Source organism: Ranitomeya imitator, chromosome 4, assembly GCF_032444005.1.
Source record: "Ranitomeya imitator isolate aRanImi1 chromosome 4, aRanImi1.pri, whole genome shotgun sequence".
NCBI lineage: Eukaryota > Metazoa > Chordata > Amphibia > Anura > Dendrobatidae > Ranitomeya > Ranitomeya imitator.
The window spans coordinates 578,984,458-579,003,953 of NC_091285.1; the positions used below are offsets into that span (position 1 = coordinate 578,984,458).

At 42.7% G+C, this 19,496-nt stretch overlaps 1 protein-coding gene across 1 annotated transcript in view; it reads left to right on the forward strand.

The window, feature by feature from the left end:
* SMAD6 (SMAD family member 6) overlaps positions 1-19,496 on the forward strand; it is an 89,504-nt gene that overhangs the window by 37,015 nt on the left and 32,993 nt on the right. Inside the window, exon 2 of the mRNA XM_069766405.1 lies at positions 10,500-10,556. Within this exon, the coding sequence (XP_069622506.1) occupies positions 10,500-10,556 (57 nt within the window). The remainder of the gene's footprint in view (positions 1-10,499; positions 10,557-19,496) is intronic.

The window sequence follows — 19,496 nt, forward strand, 5'->3', positions numbered from 1 at the left end:
ATCTGCCCTCAGTCACTGGCTTTACTACTCTGGCGGAGAAAATTGCGCGGGAGCCCACGCCAATTTTTTCCGCCATTTAACCCTTTATTTTAAGAGCTAGAACGGCCAAATTTTGCAGATACACACTACTGACATTAGTAGTGTGGAATCTGCAAAAAAAATGGAGAGAAGACATGGTTTACTGTATGTAAACCATGTCTCAAATCATGTCGGGTTTTAGGAAGGAGAAGGAAAAAGCCGGTAATTGAATTACCGGCTTTCAAGCTGTCTAGCGCTGGAATAAATATTAATATATATACATATATGTGTCTCACTGACATATATATATATATATACCTATTCTATGTGTACACATTTATTCTACCTATTCTACTGTAAGCTGTCAGTGTGATTTTACTGTACACCGCACTGAATTACCGGCTTTTCTCTCTAACAGCGCTGCGTATTTCTCGCAAGTCACACTGCTTGTCCGTGTGTAATCCGTATTTTTCACGCTTCCATAGACTTTCATTGGCGTATTTCTTGCGCAGTACGGTGACAAACGCAGCATGCTGCGATTTTGTACGGCCGTAGAAAGCCGTATAATACTGATCAGTAAAATACGGCAAATAGGAGCAGGGGCATAGAGAATAATTGTGCCGTATTTTTTGCGAGTTTTACGGACGTAGATTCTGCGCTCTTACGTCCGTAAAACTCGCATGTGTGACGCCGGCCTTAGGAGAAACGATACCCCTTAGACCCCAGTCCAGAGCCTCTCACCTAGCCAAATTAGTTCTCATGCTTCGCACTGACGAGGGCCAACAGCCCTTGTCTGCGAATTGAGATACTGATTTGGCTTTTATCCTAAAGGTACTGTCACACTCAGCAACTTTCCAACGATTACGACCTGGCCGTGATCGTTGGAAAGTCCTTGTGTGGTTGCTGGAGAGCTGTCACACAGACAGCTCTCCAGCGACCCAACGATGCCGAAGTCCCCGGGTATCCAGGGTAAACATCGGGTTACTAAGCGCAGGGCCGCACTTAGTAACCCGATGTTTACCCTGGTTACCATTGTAAATGTAAAAAAAAAAAAAAACACTACACACTTACATTCCGGTGTCTGTCACGTCCCTCGCCGTCAGCTTCCTGCACTGACTGAGCTCCGGCCGTAAAGCAGAGCACAGCGGTGACGTCACCGCTGTGCTTTACAGCCGGCGCTCACAGTCCGTGCAAGAAGCTGACGCCGGGGGACGTGACTGACACCGGAATGTAAGTATGTGGTGTTTTTTTTTTTACATTTACAATGGTAACCAGGGTAAACATTGGGTTACTAAGCGCGGCCCTGCGCTTAGACACCCGATGTTTCCCCTGGCTACCAGTGAACACATCGCTGGATCGGCGTCACACACGCCGATCCAGTGATGTCAGCGGGTGATCCAGCGACGAAATAAAGTTCTGGCCTTTTAGCTCCGACCAGCGATGTCACAGCAGGATCCTGATCGCTGCTGCGTCTCAAACACAACAATATCGCTATCCAGGACGCTGCAACGTCACGGATCGCTATAGTTATCGTAATGTTGTTCAGTGTGACGGTACCTTAAGTCATATTGCACGACTCGTTAAAGGGTTGATTGTGACTTGTAGGATCGCTACTTCCAACAGGTGGCGCTATAGAGTTTAAGTCCTCTTTTTCTCAGAAGAGGCAATTTGCATATGATAAACTCAAGTCACTGATTAGGCATGAGTAGGTTCTCATTAGTCAGGATGTGAACCAAAAGCTGATATCCAGCTGCCAGGACTAAGGGCATAAATCTTTGAAAAAGAAGGGTCAATTGAGTATTTACATAAACTCTGATGTATTTGTCAATAAAATGAAATTCTTATTATACTTCAGTAGCCATATAAACGTCTGACTAAAAGATCTAAAAATAAAAAACCCCATTCAGCGGCAAAATTTGTGCCAGTCTCAATGCTTATGGCCACGACTGTACATAAACTTAGGTGGCAAAACACAAAAAGAGAAAATGGAAGGTTCCCTGTTGACACAGAAGGGGTTACTTGTTTCTGGATTCCTTATCTTCACAGGACTAGCTTTGCATTCCCTGCCTGGGGCCACTAGTGTAATTACATATAGAAACAGGTCTTTAGTGGGAAACATCACAGGCCTGTCATGAGTAAACAATATGATAACCTTTTTATGCTTGACACTTTCCAGGCATGCGGGGACACAGTACTTTTATGGTTGGGGCTTGTACTTCCAGCCTCTCCCTCCATTTTTAGGAGCTACTTGTCCAGTTACTGCCACAAGACTTATGGCTGGTCCCATATAGTAGACACAATATAGGATGGCACGCCAGTTGTATGAGCATTTTACTACTTTTTTTTGGAATGGACAGAACTTAAATTAGTTGATTACATTTTATTTTGGGCCATATATAAATATTTAAAAGGAGTCTACTCATGCACACTTGTATATGATGTACCTGTTCTTAAGTGGTTATTCCCAAAATCGCAAGTTATTCTCTATCCAACACTTCCATTCATTGTCAATGTGTGTGTGTCAGAAATATACAAATACAGCGTGTGACTTTCTCTATGGAGCACTTGCAATTTGGGGAATAACCCTTTAATCTTTTAAAAGCTCATTCCCACTCAGGCATGTTTTAATCTCAACATTCCTGATTTTTCTTACATCCATCCTCTGCTGTTGGATGAGAGTCCAGACATTAAATAGTTGATGATTTTTCCCAAATCGGCAGGTTCAGCTCCTTTACCTTTGTGTTTATTAAATAAAGCTGCATTGAATGGAGGTTTTGTAATTCGCGATCTCTGGATCCCTACACTGTGACTTGGCACAACATTGGTGTAGCAAACCCAAGTAAATAGTTGCACTATTTGCACCTCACGGAGGTTGTGCAGCAGGTAGAGGGACAGAAGATGCATCTTGGTTCAGCTTTTGATCCAAAATGGGCCATCTGTGCAACTATTAAACCTAATAGAAGTTAATGGGAAAGCAGATGCTGCACAGCTTATTCTAATTTACTTCAGTTGTAGGAAAGTGTTGCACAACGTAAATTTTTCGCCATTCAGATGCAGTGAAGACACTTGACCTCTGGTGTGCGTCTATAGTAATCCTATAGCCCAAATACTAAAAGTTCGCAATTTACGGAAATCCTTCCTGTGACATTACATAGTAGAGCAGATGTAAAGACAAAAGGCCCGATTCATTGTATGCACTCCAGTCTTAGAGGTTGTCCGGTCCAAATCGATAGTCTGCAGTCACTCTTGTATGGAGCAAGTCCACGCCCTCTAATCAGCCATGGCTGTGTCACTAGACGGTGCGAACCTTGCTCTGTACAAGTGTATAGACCGAGGTCACGTCCACTAGACTGGCCCTGGCCAGGAGCATGTTAAACGCATACATACCCTCCGGTCCCGGCTCAAAATCAGTGAACCCTTGCAGTGCACAGTTCCTGCACTGGGGGATTCATAAGTCTGCAGTCACACACAGTGACTGCAGACTTATCGATTTGGACCGGGCAACCTCTTTAATGAATTTGGCACACCTTACCACCAGGGCTGTGGAGTTGGTAAGCCAAACCTCTAACTCCTCAATTTCCATGACACCAACTCCCGTCTCCACCAAAATGGGCTCCGACTCCACAGCCCTGCTTACCACAGCTATGCACCTCCGCCAGAAATGTTACTCAAGTCTGGGACTCCAATATATTTCTGCCGTAATTTATGCAACTAAAGTGGGCCCAATTCTGATATATTTGCTGGGGGGGCATCATCACACAACATCCCACTCCGGCCGGCTGGGACAAAATCGCAAAAGGTTTCCGGTTTCAACTACATAAAACATTGCAACATATCAAGGTTTTTATACTCTAGTTTCTGGCGAAAACACTGATGAATTGGGTGCATAATCTGTTCTTTCTGATCCTCTGTATTTTTGCGGTGACCGCAGAAAGCACAGATATTTCCGCAATGGTCGGACCACCACAGCCTTAATTCTGGGAGAAGATTACATCCAGCGGCTCTTTTGCTTCTTGCCCAAGCTGCGTGGAAAGTTCCACAGTTCCGAGAGGCCTGGGTTTCTTCTATTATATCGGTGTCATTTTTGCCTTGCGGTGGTTGCTGAGGTTTTGTAGCATTTTTAGGTCTCGGGCAGACACAATAGAAACATTTGTTTTTCAGAATGCCAGTGTCTCTTTCATATGTAATTATTATTTGTGTGCTCCTTGCAGGGGCCTCCACCATTCCTTTTGTCTGCCTTGTCCCGGCAGTTGTGCATTTCCAACTGTAGAAGTATCTGCTCCATGTCACCTGTCTTATCCATGGTTTTTCCTTTTTTTTTTTTTTTTCTTGTGCTATGTTGTGCATAAATATGTGATTCTTCAGAATTTCATTTAGCCTTTGCCTGATGAAGAGACCTGTGTAGTCTCGAAAGCTTGCAATTTGTTACCATCTTTTCAGTTAGCCATTAAAAGGTATCAACCACTGAGGACTCTCAATTCTAAATACTTTTCTAGCTGTAGAAGTAGTAACCTTCTCTTTGGAGAACTCTCCTGTAACAAATATTGCCCTGGAATGTAATGCGAGGGCTGTGATGTTGTCCAGTAAAAGGCATTGCCCCCCTGTAAACTGCTGATGAAGTGTGAGCTGGCAGGGGGAGGGTAGGCGCTCAGTGTTATGGAGAATCAGCGCACAGAATCCTTGTTTCTTTTCTGGGGGGATCTTTGGGTCCTGAGAGCGGCATTTGTTGAATAACAGGTGACCAACGATGCGTGTGGGGATCAGACGGGTGTTTGGGGGGGTATGCTCCCACCTTCTAAAAGCAGACCAAGAAGGGGCTTGTTACCTACATTCCTATTGACTTGAAGTTGCTGCTTTAGATGTTCACAAGTGGGGTATTTGCAGTGTTTTTCCTGCGTATTTTACGTAGTGTTCTGGTGCTTAAAATACTCAGCGTTTTATAGTACTGGCATAATTTAGATTTCTAAAATCTCATACACATGCTCCACGTTTGACGCCCTGTTAATTCTTTCAGCGTTTTTCACCCAAATAAAAGTTAAAAAAAAAAAAGCAATAAACAAAAATATTTTGTATTTTACTCTAGTGTTTTGGTGCAGATTTTTTTTTTCTTTTACAAATTATGGTGCTTGTGAACATACCCTTATTAGTCAACCCAATCCCTCAGTTCATTCAGTATATGTTCCTCTTTGTTTCAGAAAGTGTTTGAGAGTTGATGGGAGAGATCTCTAGTACTATTCTTGTATCAGACTTCCTAACTGCAGGAGAAAGAGGAATGCCCACTGTAAGCAACAGTGCCAGCCGCAGACATTGCCCCCATAACTGTGCCAGCTGCAAAATATAGAACATTTAACTCGTCAACATTTGCTTCCACTGCCAGAGATCGAGGAAAATGGCTTCTAGGAAGACTCTGGTCCATCCTATCTGGATGAACCCTTTCTACAGGTGCTTCCTAAAAAAAAATTTGAGTATCATCAAACAGTTAATTTATTTCAGTTCTTCAATACAAAAAGTGAAACTCCTATATTATAGAGCCAGTACAAACAGTGATCTATTTCAAGTGTTTATTTCTGTTAATGTTGATGATTATGGCTTACAGCCAATGAAAACCCAAAAGTCATTATCTCAGTAAATTAGAATAATTTATAACACCAGCTTGAAAAATGATTTTAAAATCCGAAATGTTGGCTTACTGAAATGTATGTTCAGCAAATGCACTCAATACTTGGTCAGGGCTCCTTTTGCATCAATTACTGCACCAATGCGGTGTGGCATGGAGGCGATCAGACTGTGGCACTGCTGAGGTGTTATGGAAGCCCAGGTTGCTTTGATAGCAGCCTTCAGCTTGTCTGCATTGTTGGGTCTGGTGTCTCATCTTCCTCTTGACAATACCTCAGATTCTCTATGGGGTTATGGTCAGGTGAGTTTGCTGGCCAATCAAGCACAGTGATACTGTTTGTAAACCAGGTATTGGCACTTTTGGCAGTGTGGACAGGTGCCAAGTCTTGCTGGAGAATGAAATTTCCAGCTCCAAAAAAGCTTGTCAGCAGAGGGAGGTTCTTAGTTTAACATTGTGATCGTGAGACTGTACATTTTTGGCTACGTTCCCACAATGAGCTTTTGTTGTATTTTTGACGCTGCGCGTTTTTGCTGCATCAAAAATTCAGCGTCTTGGTTATAACAAAGTTGATGTGATTTATAGAAATCTCCTGCCCACTGTGCTTCATTTTAACACTGCGTACACCGACTTGCGGTGCGTTTTTCAAATCTGCAGCATGTCCATTTCTCTTGTGGGTACACAGTTTTCTATGCATATTTTCCGCAAAGGAAACTCATCAAAAATGTTTGTATTCTGCACCTAAGTATGTCAACAAAGTTTTTTCAAAGAAAAAAGCCAGGAAGTATTAAAAACAAAGCAGCTTTATTTATAAAATGACACACCAACCGGAGACAAACTCGCACAAAAACGCATTTAACCTAATTTAAATAGATGCAGAAATGGTGCGGAAATTCTGCAACATCAAAAACGTGACGTGGCAGTGGGCTTCATACTGTCTGGTCAGAATTTTAAATTAAAATCTTTGTGTTAAGTTTTTTAAAATTTTTGCTTAGCCGCAATAGATCAGTGTAAAAGGTGTGCATGTGCTGTCTGTCTTTTTTCCACACCCATGGTTTATGTTCAGAGTAGTGGTCTTGCTGGAAAATCATTTTGCAGTTCTCCTGCAGATTGTAGCATGTGTTTTTTTTTTGTTGTTTTTTTGCGTATTCTAAATTTTCCAAGTGTACGTTCCCATGATAAGTATTTGAGTCTTTGATGTTGTACATTTTCTGCAGCGTTTCTGTACCTATTAGGTTGCTTACATTTTTTAGTGAGTTGTTGTTGTGTTTTTTTTTCTTCATTTTTTTGTATGGTATTTGGCTTTGACAGATCGTTGATAGCCATATGTGGATTACATGGATTTTTAGTGCGTTTCCACAGCAGAATCCAAGGGTTAACATTTCTCCTTGCAGAGATTGACATGCCAAGGTGAGGACACTTTTCGCACTAAAGACACGTGCATTTTTTTTTATCTGCGGAGTTTCTGCATTAATGGAATTCTCATATATTGTGCATCCTGTGCGATTCCGCACATAAAACTCAGCGTACTGACGAGAACTAGATGTTTTGCGGCTCTTTTAATATTCTCCGCAGGTCAGTTCACGCCATGTATTAAAAAAAGAAAAAAACAAAAAAACACAGTGGGCACGACACTTCTGTAAATCCCATCGCCTTTGCACGTACAAGCTCTTCATTGGCCAATTGGTGCTTCTGATTTCGCGTTCAACGGTTCCTGCTAAATGTTTATGTATTTGTTTACTGAAGGTAATGAGTAGGTCACTTTGTTGGGATCCGTTTTTACTGTAATATTAGAGATTAGTAAATTGTGGCTATTTTCTTCTAGGAGCACATTTGCTCATTGCCTTACAACTCCGTTCCAAATCAAGAAAATTGGGAAGAACTGGGATACTTGTCAGGAGCGGATGAGTGTATATGCTTGGATAAAGTGTTATCCGACCATGCTCGGGTGCTAACCCTGCGTGTTTGGTGTGCTCACAACATGTTCGAGTCCCCGCAGCTTTGTCTCGTGGCTGTTAACAGCTGCAACCTATGCAGGGATTACCTACCAAACATGCAATCTCTGCATGTGTTGCTGCTGTCGAACAACCTCAAGACATACAGCCGCAGGGACTCGAACATGTTATTCGAGCACACCGAAGACACTGGATTAGCACCCGAGCATGCTCCTCAGAAAACACCTTATCCGATCACTTGTGCTCATCACTAGTCGCAGCCCATGAACAAGAGTGGAGTTGTTTCTGGAAAAGAAGCTGCTTTGTGATCGTTCATTCTACTCTTGGCACCGAATTCCGTGTACGGCATCCTCATGTCTGCCACTGTACGATGCGGTTACGTGGCACTGTATTCTCTGTACTATGGCATATGAGGCACATTGTCCGGATGCGGGCACACTGCAGACCAATTGCCTTTATTTGGATCTGTAAAATATAGAATATAATTGTGTGCATGAGTTCCAAGAATGTGTTTTTAGTTGGTCTTTGCCATCGTCAAACTTGCTTCTTGGTTATCATGGCGCTAGATGACATTATAAGGTTTTATGGTACAAAATTTCCATTTACATTGAGTTTTCATGGCGATAAGTGAAGCTTTAATGGTGGGATTTCCTGTTTTCCAAACTGTAAATGGACTTCTTGGACAACTGTCCCTTGTGTCTAGTGACGGGCATGTTTGTTCATGTCGACGCTGTTGCAAATATTAATGCAGTCGGTCAGGAATGGGGGGCTGTAGAAAGTAGAATTAGCGGCTGTGTTCCTGAACGCAGACAGTGAGATGAAGCCATTCTTCTCTGTAATGGTTTTATGAGGTCGAGTCCTCTCTAATGGGGAGTAGAGGAGTCCAGGAATCAGGGAGTTTGAAGTTTATTTGGTCTGGCTGCTTTCTCTTTGAAATCAGATCACTCTCAGGGCTGCTTTCCTGAGGAGGTCCCTCTGCTGTTGAGGAGTAGGAGTGGTGATAATACAGAGTTTGCTTTTTTGCTGGCGCCAGAATGACTGTTTATCTGGAGATCTCGCCAATTACAGCTGCTTTCTTAAAGCTGCAGTCACCACTGCCCCCTTCCCTCCCCTCCTGCGCTCATTCAGCCACTCTGTCCTAGGAAATGGCATCTCCTCTCTTTCAGAGGAAAAAAAACCTTCTACTCTGTAATGAGCTGGAGGAGACAGTCCAAACCCTGCCTCCATTCTCCTCACTCTTGTCTTGTGGTGTTTGTTTTTTTGTTCCTTCTTCATATAGTTCATTCTGTCTCTTCTGCATTATTCATAAGAATCAATCTCTCATAATCGTTGCTATCTCTTGGATTTTTATACATCTTTATTGGTCAGTGACAACTGTGAAATGATACTGACACTAAAGTGTCCTCTGCCTCGTCATATTTGGGCTACGTGTGGGGTCATACGTAATAGTGCAGGGGGACTATTGTGGCTCTGGGCGAATGACAATATTATAAAGATGTTTTTCGTTAGTCAGACAACACAACACCTAATAAAAGGGAATCTATTAGCAGGGCTGTGGAGTCGGTAAGCCAAACCTCCGACTCCTCAATTTCCATGACACTGACTCCACCAAAATGGACTCCGACTCCACAGCCCTGACAAGATTGTGGAGTCGGTAAGCCAAACCTAAACTCCACAGCCCTGTCTGTCAACAGGATTTCACACCCCAAACTATTTATATATTCGTACCTCTTCCAAAGATAGGTCCAGCAATACCTTTACATGGTCAATCTGTTCCTCAGTTACTGAAAAATTAGTGTTTTGTATAGATATGCTAGGCTGAATACATGAAGCCTTTGTCACTCCAGCTCTATTCCCCCTTCAAGCAACGCCTCCTGCTTGACTGACCTCTCCTTGTTCCTGAAATCACACAGCATAGAGATTTTCAGTTATACGGTAGGAGGTAACACTGGACGGAATGGCGGATGGTTTAGATCTACAATAGTCCTTCAACCTCTTAGAATATTAATTAAAACATTGATTGCTCAGTAACTGTGAGGAACGGACTGGCCATGTAAAGATGTTGCTGGACTTGTCTATGAAAGAGCTTACGTGCACATATAGTTTGGTAGGGGAGATCCCGCTGAAAAATTCCCTTTAAAACGGTCTTCCCCAGTGTATAATAAAAATAACAAATATTCACCACCACCACGCATGCACTCCTTTCCAGTCGTGTTGACACCAAGACTCCAGTGCTCGCTTGACATTGTTGTGCTACGTGAGCACTGCAGACAATTGGAGGGAAGCTTCGCTTACACTTCCTTTTGGAGAAAAATTTAGACATCAGAAGGTTATGTGATAACTACAGTTTGTTAGCGGTTGCTGGTTGACATTGGTACTTACATGACCTAATGACACGCGAGCCTTGGGAAACCTAACGCCAGTACGGGAGGTGAGTATTTGTTGTTTTTCTTAGGGGGATAAGTGGGGTTAATAGTAATAGTGAACAACCCGTTTTAATATTTCTTTAAAATTTATGTGCTGATGATTTAAATCGGGTGGCAATACATCAAGTCAGTGCTCCTTTTTTTTTTTTTTTGTTTTTCCTTCCTGTTTTTAGACAAATATTCTGTGTCAATGATATGAACCACGTATTGTAAATGTAAAGGGAATGTGCTGCTGACAAACCAGGATTTTAATGTCTGCAGAAAAGGTGCAATTGGCGGCTTTTTCTTTTTTTTAAATCTGTTCGGGTCATTGCATGCATGTCAATCTTGATCAAGGTGCACACCTGCCACCGGACCTGACAGTTTAGTGTCAACATAGTATAGCTGTAAAAATGCTGCAAAAATTACAGGATTTTATTGCATAGCAAAGCTTTTTTGTTGTGTGCTTCTCTCATAAAATTTACGTTTTGTTTCTCTTTCTTTCAGAATCTCCTCCTCCTCCATATTCGCGACTGTCTCCAAAATTTGAGCAAAAACCTCTGGGTAAGTGTGTGCAATTTAATTATGGTTATTTTTTTGATTAGCCAGGCCGGTGAGATGTCACTTGTGCGCCACCCAGTTGTTATGCTTGGCCGGCAACTCAAACGCCACTTCGGGAAGGAAACCTGAAAGTTTAGGAAATGTTTTTTTTTTTTTTTTTTTTATTTCTGCACATTAAATATAAGTCTTCTTTTTAAAGAACATTTTACATTTCTAAAAATTTCAGGGATAAACACTTTTTTTTTATTTATACAACTCTTCTCATTTCCATATTGCATGCATTGATATCTGTTCCTGATGTACTGGCCGTACATTTCATCCGATGCCACCGATAATCTAATGTACATCGTAGCCCAACTGTCCCGAAATCCTTTTATTTCCCTTGCGGGGAGGCGTTGCCAGTGACTTACAGTCCTCTCTAACCCCCTCTGTAACTATATAAATACACGTCATATGGTTACTTACCATTTTACCGCACTTGGAATTTTTTCCCCTATTTGTCAGTGCTAGTAGTAAAGTGAATGGTGTCATTCAAAACTACAAATTAAAACTTGTCTTGGAAAAACAAGCCCTCGTGATTATATCTACTGACAAAGTTATAGTTCTTGGAAGAAGGAATAAAAAAAACAAAAGTTCAAAAGAAAAAATAGTAAAATTGTCTGCTCGTTAAGAGGTTACGACATGCATGTTTAGGGCCCTAGTTTTTATTCTATACAAATGTTACACTAATCTACCAGTGGAATTTCTTTGGGAGGCAACTTTTCCTTTTGGAGAACACGACGGTTATAGAAATTCCCAGGAAGCCTAGCTAGACGTGGTCCCATATTTATTTAGTCAGCATTATAATGAGGTTGTCCATCTTGAACTCGCTCTCTGGAGCACTTACCTTGGGCTGGGGAGGTTGGAGTAGAGTTGTCCACTTGTCTTATGTTGCCTAATGCTGCAGTCATGGTCTAAAAACACGCAGTGAGTGATGTATTGTAGATGGAACAACCATACGTGGTATTCTGTGAACCCCTCAGGTAATAGGGTCCATTTCTGATCATGCGCAAACATTCTATTTTTATAGTCTAGTAATGGATGTCGATGTGAATGCTGGCCTGTCCACCAACAATATGTATTATCTGTGCGTCTGTCAGATACTCGGGTGGAGATTGATCAGCCAGATTGGGCTTTTCTCCCAGTTATTATCCTACCTTACCATTGGAAGTGTCAGTCAGGAGTGTATCCCTTATATTTTGAACTTTCTGGTCATTCTATTAGGTATAATATGCTTAGTTATTGTATCCTGTACCGTTTTTATAGAGGGAACACTGAAAATAGTTCTATCTAGGGTACAGGTGCCATTTACATTGGGTGATCTAGCCCGTTAATGGCCACTGATTGCCTACCTATAAGCTGACCAGCTCTCCTTTTAATAACTCAATTACACAGATCAGTGGGAACTAGGGCTGTGGAGTCCGTAAGCCAAACCTCCGATTCCTCAATTTCCATGACACCGACTTCACCAAAATGGGCTCAAACTCCACAGCCCTGGTGGGAACACCAAGCAGCGTCATTTTATTGTCAGCGTATTCTATGTTTACACAAAACAATGAGCTACCTTTATCAGTGATTTTATGCCAGCATAATACATCCGATCACCCAATGTAAAGGCTAAAGGTAGACGGCATGAGCCGCTGAGCTCATTGATTGGCTATAGCGGTGATGCGCGCTGTCGATGTGACGTTACCACTGCAGCCAAAACACTGAGATGGGTGTAGCTTCAGGAAGCAGTCGCGGGACCCTGGGAGGATGAGTAACTGCTGTGTTTGTTATGTTGGATATTTAACAGCATTTGGGGTCCGCTTTCCTGAAAGTGGACAACTTTTTAGAGATTACCTCCCATTTGCAGTCTCTTTGCATGGACCTGTGTTAATATTGAACGTTCGCGCCGCTGCACCACTGTGTTGGCATTCACCCCTGCTAATCTCTTTTCATTGTAAATGAGCCGTGGATGTGGTGATGTGGCACCGTATTCATACCAATAGACATGGCAGACACCAGAGGCTCCTGCTGACACGTTTTGAAGGGGTCGGTCATCATGACAGGTTCTCTTTTAGTACTTGGGCAGCTCTAACAAGACTGGTGTAACTGTAAGCAGATAGTCAAGTTGCAAGCGGCAGTAAGGCACACCTGTTAGACCTCAGCGTCGAAGAAAACATTTTTGCGTCTTTATCGGTTTCAATACGGATTTTAGGATGAATGCCATCCTATGTAATGCTATTCTGACTGCATAGTACATAATTATTTTCTCCATTGATAAATCTGCACAGATGCATCCAAAGTGATCCTTCTGTTTGCTGTGTGCAGATGTGCAGATGTTCCGGCTACCACGCAGACATCTCTACATCACAGACTTTTAGTTGATCTCTTGCTACCGGAGGATGCAATATCTAGAAGTCTAATCTAAACCGCGTTCCCTAATTAATTAGGCGGTATTTTTTTCCTAAACAGAGCGGTGAGAGTGCTCTCTTTACTCTCTTCAGCAAACATCTAATGCTCTATTGTAAACTGTGTCCATTTGACAAATGTGCACCCTCCCAAAATTCCGTATTTACTCCTTGTGTAAATATTATTTCCATTATTTCACTAAACTAATTGCTCTGTCTCCATTAGCCAAACAAATCAGCCCAAGGAAGGATGGCTGCTGGACATGTCACATACTGGGAAGTGTGGGTGGGGGGGGGATCACCTCCATTGCCAGCCATTATTCCAGTTCATTGTTAGTTACTCTATCATATCTGGAAATATTTTTATTGTTTTGGCCAGATCTCCTTTTACACCTAAGCTGTTGATCGGGACATACATGTATTTTTGCAGTAGCATTTTCAAAGGCAAAGTGTGACATCCACAACATAAACTGACATTCTGTGGATTGAAGATCCACTCTGCAGGTCACTTTATACAACAGATTTTTTTCTGCATCATATCAATGAGATTTAAGGCTGGGGCTACTTAATGACTTTGGTCACAGCACAGGTTGCAAGGCCAAAGATCGCTATGAACTGGTGCTACATACGACGTGGTGCTTGAGAATGGAGTCACATTGTCACCTACATTATGCTGCAATGTAGTAGCAGCACATAGCGATCTTAATCTCATGTGACCTGTTCCTTCCAAAATCGTGTTGCCCCTGCCTTAATGGGTGGCATTGGATGTGGTTGAAACTTTAAAATAAGCCAATCTGTAATCCTTGCTTTAGTAATTCTGTACCGCATCCACAATGCCAGTCGCCGTCTGTCTCTTGTCCTTCTGCAATAACATGATATCCATGAAATGTGATTGTGACAGACAGGATAATCCTACGGTACCTGTATGATTGGATATCCATTCAGACTTCTTAAAGATAAAACATTATATATTGATGAGTGACTACTGTCAGTATGAGGAATCCATATAACTACTATTATAATTATATTACAGTTTTGTTAATTTCCAAGTTTTTAGATACCTTTAGCAATATTAAGGCTATGTTCACACGTTGCGATTCTGCATCACTTGCTGCATTTTGCAAAACCGCAGCTCTTACAAAACAGTCAGGGGGAAAAAAACTCAAGAAGCATTTTATGGCTTGTGTGCACTGGCTAATTGATTAATTGTATGATATGGTGATATTAATGAGGTTTTTTTTTTAATTTATAAGGTGTAATTAATCATCTATTCCTTGTTTTTTCTTGGCAGTCGGGTAAAAAAAGGTAAATTCTCCTTGTAGTGGGCAACACTTATGACATTCTCCATGTTGTCAGTGACTGTGCCGATATGGGTGCTTTTACACAGATTTCTGCCCACAGTGAGCATAAATCGCTTACGTAAAAAGTCGATAGCTGCCTGCCTGGTTTATTGGGCCAATGCAAACTGTATGAGGACATTCGTTGTTATAGGGACCCTGTCACCCTGTTTTTTCAGTATGAGATAAAAATACCGTTAAATAGGGCCTGAGCTGTGCTTTACAATAGGGTATTTTTTGTCCCCTGATTCTCCACCTATGCTGCCGAAATACCTTACAAAAGTCGCCGTTTTCGCCTGTCAATCAGGCTGGTCTGGTCAAAAGGGCATGGTCACAGCGCTGTTTCTCCCCCACATCTTGCTTATCTTCCCGTTGGTGGCGTAGTGCTTCTCGCATGAGCAAGTGCCGAATGCACTGCGCAGCTGTAGAAAAAGAGCGCCATCTGCTCTATTCAGCGGTTTCAGCCAAGTTCGGCTTCAGGAAAATGGCCGCCGCAATCTCCATCTGCGCACGCGTGGCATCCCGCGGCCATTTTCCTGAAGCCCCGTGAAGCAGAGCACTCCATCTGCGCACGCGCGGCCTCAGGAAGATGGCCGCGCCCACCGATAAACCGCTGAATAGCGCAGATCGTGCTCTTTTTCTACAGCTGCGCAGTGCATTCGGCACTTGCGCATGCGAGAAGCACTACGCCACCAACGGGAAGATAAGCAAGATGTGGGGGAGAAACAGCGCTGTGACCACGCCCTTTTGACCAGACCAACCTGATTGACAGGCGAAAACGGCGACTTTTGTAAGGTATTTTGACAGCATAGGTGGGGAATCGGGGGGGAAAAAAATACCCTATTGTAAAACACAGCTCAGGCCCTATTTAACAGTATTTTTATCTCATACTGAAAAACGGGGTGACAGGTTCCCTTTAACCCCAGACGATTTTCATATGGTCTTCAGCACATCTTCTTTTTACACAGGAAGATGTCAAAAATTCTATTTAAAAAGAAAAAACATACATACATAATGCGTGTGTGTATATAGTATACCGTACATACACATAGCCAGTGAAATGGGTATTGTATGTGTCACTAATTTTCTATATTTCTAAAGGTGCTGTTGAAATTAAATTCTCAGCAGATGAAACCGATCCGATCCACACAGGCAGAGAAATCAAACCATAGATGTCCATAACTTAAGTTATGTGTAATGAGAAATGACACAGGGAAAGTATTGAACCGTAAGGCCATGTTCACACTATGAGGTTTTTACTGCGGAACCGCGGCGATTTTGCCGCTGCGGGTCCGCAGCTGTTTTCCATGCAGGGTACAGTACAATGTTACCCTATGGAAAACAAAAACCGCAGTGCACATGATGCGGAAAAACCTGAAAAAAACCGCGCTGAATTGCTGCGGAAAAAAAGGACCATGTCACTTCTTTGTGCAGAATCGCAGCGATTCTGCACCCATAGAAATGCATTGATCCGCTTACTTCCCGCATGGGGCTATGCACACCATGCGGGAAGTAAGCGGATAATGTGCGGGTTATACCCGGGGTGGAGGAGAGGAGACTCTCCTCCAGGCCCCGGGAACCATATTTGTGTTTAAAAAAAAAAGAAAAGAAAAAATCATGTTATACTCACCCTCTGAAGTCTCAGCGCTGCACGGGGCCGTCCGGTCTCAGGTTTGCTAAGCGACCAGGACCTTCGGTGACGTCGCGGTCACATGACCGTGACGTCACCGAAGGTCCTGGTCGCACAGCATCTTTGGAACCGGACTGCCGCCTGCAGCGCCGAGGAGATCGGGACGTCAGAGGGTGAGTATATCATCATGATTTTATTATTTTTAACACTACTATTGATGCTGCATATTGCTGCATATGCAGCATCAATAGTAGGGGTAAAATCCCACAGCGGAACCCGCAGGACAAACCGCGATAAATCTGCAGGGATAACCGCAGCGGGTTTGCCCTGCAGATTTATCAAATCCGCTGCGGGAGAACCCGCAGGATAAAAAGGAAAGTGTGAATGTGGCCTAAGTGGAAAGAAGTTAATTTCACCATGAACTGGCCACGAGTTGGTGCTTCCCCACAACATTTCAGACAGAGAAGTGAAAAGAATTATCAGAAGAGTTGTTTCAAGAACCAAGACCACCTGTGGAGACCTACAGAAAGACCTGGAATTAGCAGGTACAATTGTTTCAAAGAAAACTAGAAGTAATGCACTCAACCTCCATGGCCTGTATGCACACTCAGTACGCAATTACTCCATTACTGAACAAAAACCATGTTCAAGCTCGTTTAGTTTGCTCAGCAATATTTAGACAATCCTGGGAATTACTGGGAGAATACAGTCTGGTCAGATGAGACCAAAATTGAACTCTTTGGATGCCATAATAGATACCAGGCTTGGAGGCCAAAAGGCACTGCATATCACCCCAAAACTGCATACCAACCGTGAAGCTTGGAGATGGGAACATCATGGTGTGGGGTTTTTTAGCATACGATAATGGCAAACTTAATATAATTTAAGGAAGGATGAATGGACATTTGTCCATTCTTGATAAAAATCTGCTGCCATCTATCAGGATGATTATCAAACAAGAGTGGACATTTCCACAAGACTGTGGTCCCAAAACAGTCAATTAGACTCTAAATTGGTTTCATAGAAAGAAAATAAAGCTGCTAGAATGTCCCAGCCAATCACCAGACCTGAATCAAGTATAACATTTATGGAAGTAACTAAAGCTCACAGAGTTCATAGGAGCCCACGGAACCTTCAGGATTTGAAGAGTGTTTGAATGGAAGAATTGGCCAAAATCACACCTGAGCAATGCGTGCGACTAGTTTCTCCATACAGGACATGTCTTTAGTCTATCATCACAACAAAGGCTTTTGTACAAAGTATTAGGTACATTTCAGTGTGTTCAATAATTTTTCCCTGTCATTTCTCATTATTAGACATAACTTGATTTTTGGACATCTGTGTTTTGATTTATTTTCCTGTGTGGATTGGATGGGTTGTTACTGACTGGTGAGAAGTTTGTCAATGGCACCTTTAGGAAAAATATGTACCTATAAAACTTGTGATTAAATGATGGGATCAGCTAGTGATCAAGTGACTGTTGCTCAGGCCAGTAAACTTTGTTAGGCTACGTTCACATTAGCGTCTTTGGGTGCAGCGTCGTCGACGGATACCGACGCATGCGTCATGCGCCCCTATCTTTAACATGGGGGACGCATGCGTCGGTATGCGTTGTCAAGCGTTGTACGACGCATGCATCATTTGGGCGCACCAGACAGGACGCGGCCGACGCTACATGTTGCATTTTTCCTGCGCCAAATTTCTGGTAAACAACGCATGCAACGCACTTGCGTCGTAAATGCGCCAAAAAACACATTAGTGTCTATGTAAAACGCATAGGGCGCAGGTGTCTGCGTTGACCCGCGTTGTTCGACGTATGCGCCTTTTGAGTAAAAAACAAGTGATGGTGTCTAGACAGTGACAAGAGCATAAGCATTAGCCAAGGCAAAATCCAACTCCATATTCATGTAGATACTCTCCATGGGACGCTCCATCTTGATGCTGGAAACACAAGCAAAATGGGAGGAATTCATCTCTGCAAGGGTATATGTACACAAATTCCATTGGTGGTCTTTCTTTTTATAGTGTTTAGACACTTTTTTGGGCGTTTTTTATCTTCAATTGTGTCAAGAATAATAACATTTTAGGACAACGCATGCAACAAAAAACGCTGCGTTGTGTATGCGGTTTGACATGCGCTTTGGGTTGCGTCGACGACGCTGCGCCCAAAGACGCTAATGTGAACGTAGCCTTAGGAAGGTATTACCTCTTCCACTGAATCTCAATAGTGGCCATTAAAATGACCCCAGATTGGCAAAAGGCTTACCTGTAGCTTAACAGCCTGAGAAACAGTGGTAATATAATTGTTCTATGTGTATAAACTGTCATGGTTCTCAGCAACACATGTCTTGTTTACCATGGCTCTGGAGTCGGTAAGCCAAACCTCCGACTCCTCACTTTCACTGACTCTCGACTCCCCAGCCCTGGTCACTACTGAGAATGTACATAAAGTGCAGCACAGATTCATCTCATCTACGACCCCACAGCACTGGTCACTACTGGGCATGTGCATAAAGTGCAGCACAGATTCATCTCAACTAACAGCTCAGATCCTTAGATCAGGAACAGAACAGACATTTAAAGGACATCCTGCATTGTACTACTCTACCCAAGTTATTATATATTGTTGGAGCATTTGAGGGCATGTCCACACTTTATCAGGAATTGTAGCGTTTTGGAAGCAGTGTATTTTTGTTGCATCCAAAACTCTGCGTTCTACCTTTTAGCACTTTTTTTTTTTTTTTTTTCCTTCTTTTCGATCTCTTCGGATTTACTGCATTTAATGAGTCTATTCAGGGAAAGTGCACAGAGGAGACAAGCGTTTCCGCTACAGAAATTAACATGCTGCGACTCGGAAACCCGCACCGCAGGTGAGTTTACGCAGCGTTAAAAAGAAGCACAGTGTGAATGGGATTTCTATAAATCCCAACCACTGTGCTTGTAATGTAGAATGCCACGTTTTGGACACAGCGATTTAATAAGCTGCTTCCAGAACACTACTATTTCTAATCATGAGCATACGTACCCTTGTACCGACTCCGACTCCACCAAAATGGACACTGACTCCGACTTCACATCCTTGCTTTTTACACAGGAATATATGCTGCTAATAACTAACCTACAAAATAGCTATGTTTCCAAATAGAAAATATAAATAAACATTTATTAACACTTTCAGGACAAGTAAAAAAAATAGGGGGATCAAAGAAGGGCGACAAACCAATGTCCGGTATCTGATGAGGGGCAGACATGCCAGTAATAAAGTGCCATATTTTATATAAATAGACACCTCCTGCTAGAATCACTCCAGCCCCAACGCGCGTTTTGGCGAAAGCCTTCGTCAGGAGATGGCGTCAGACTGGCGGAGGGCATCATTTCTACTCTCATCGTCCAATGGAAGTAAAGTATAAGAATGTAATCCGACATATCCCCGCTGTTAGGGTACCGTCACACAGTGGCATTTTGATCGCTACGACGGCACGATCCGTGACGCTCCAGCATCGTAACAATATCGCTCCAGCGTCGTAGACTGCTGTCACACTTT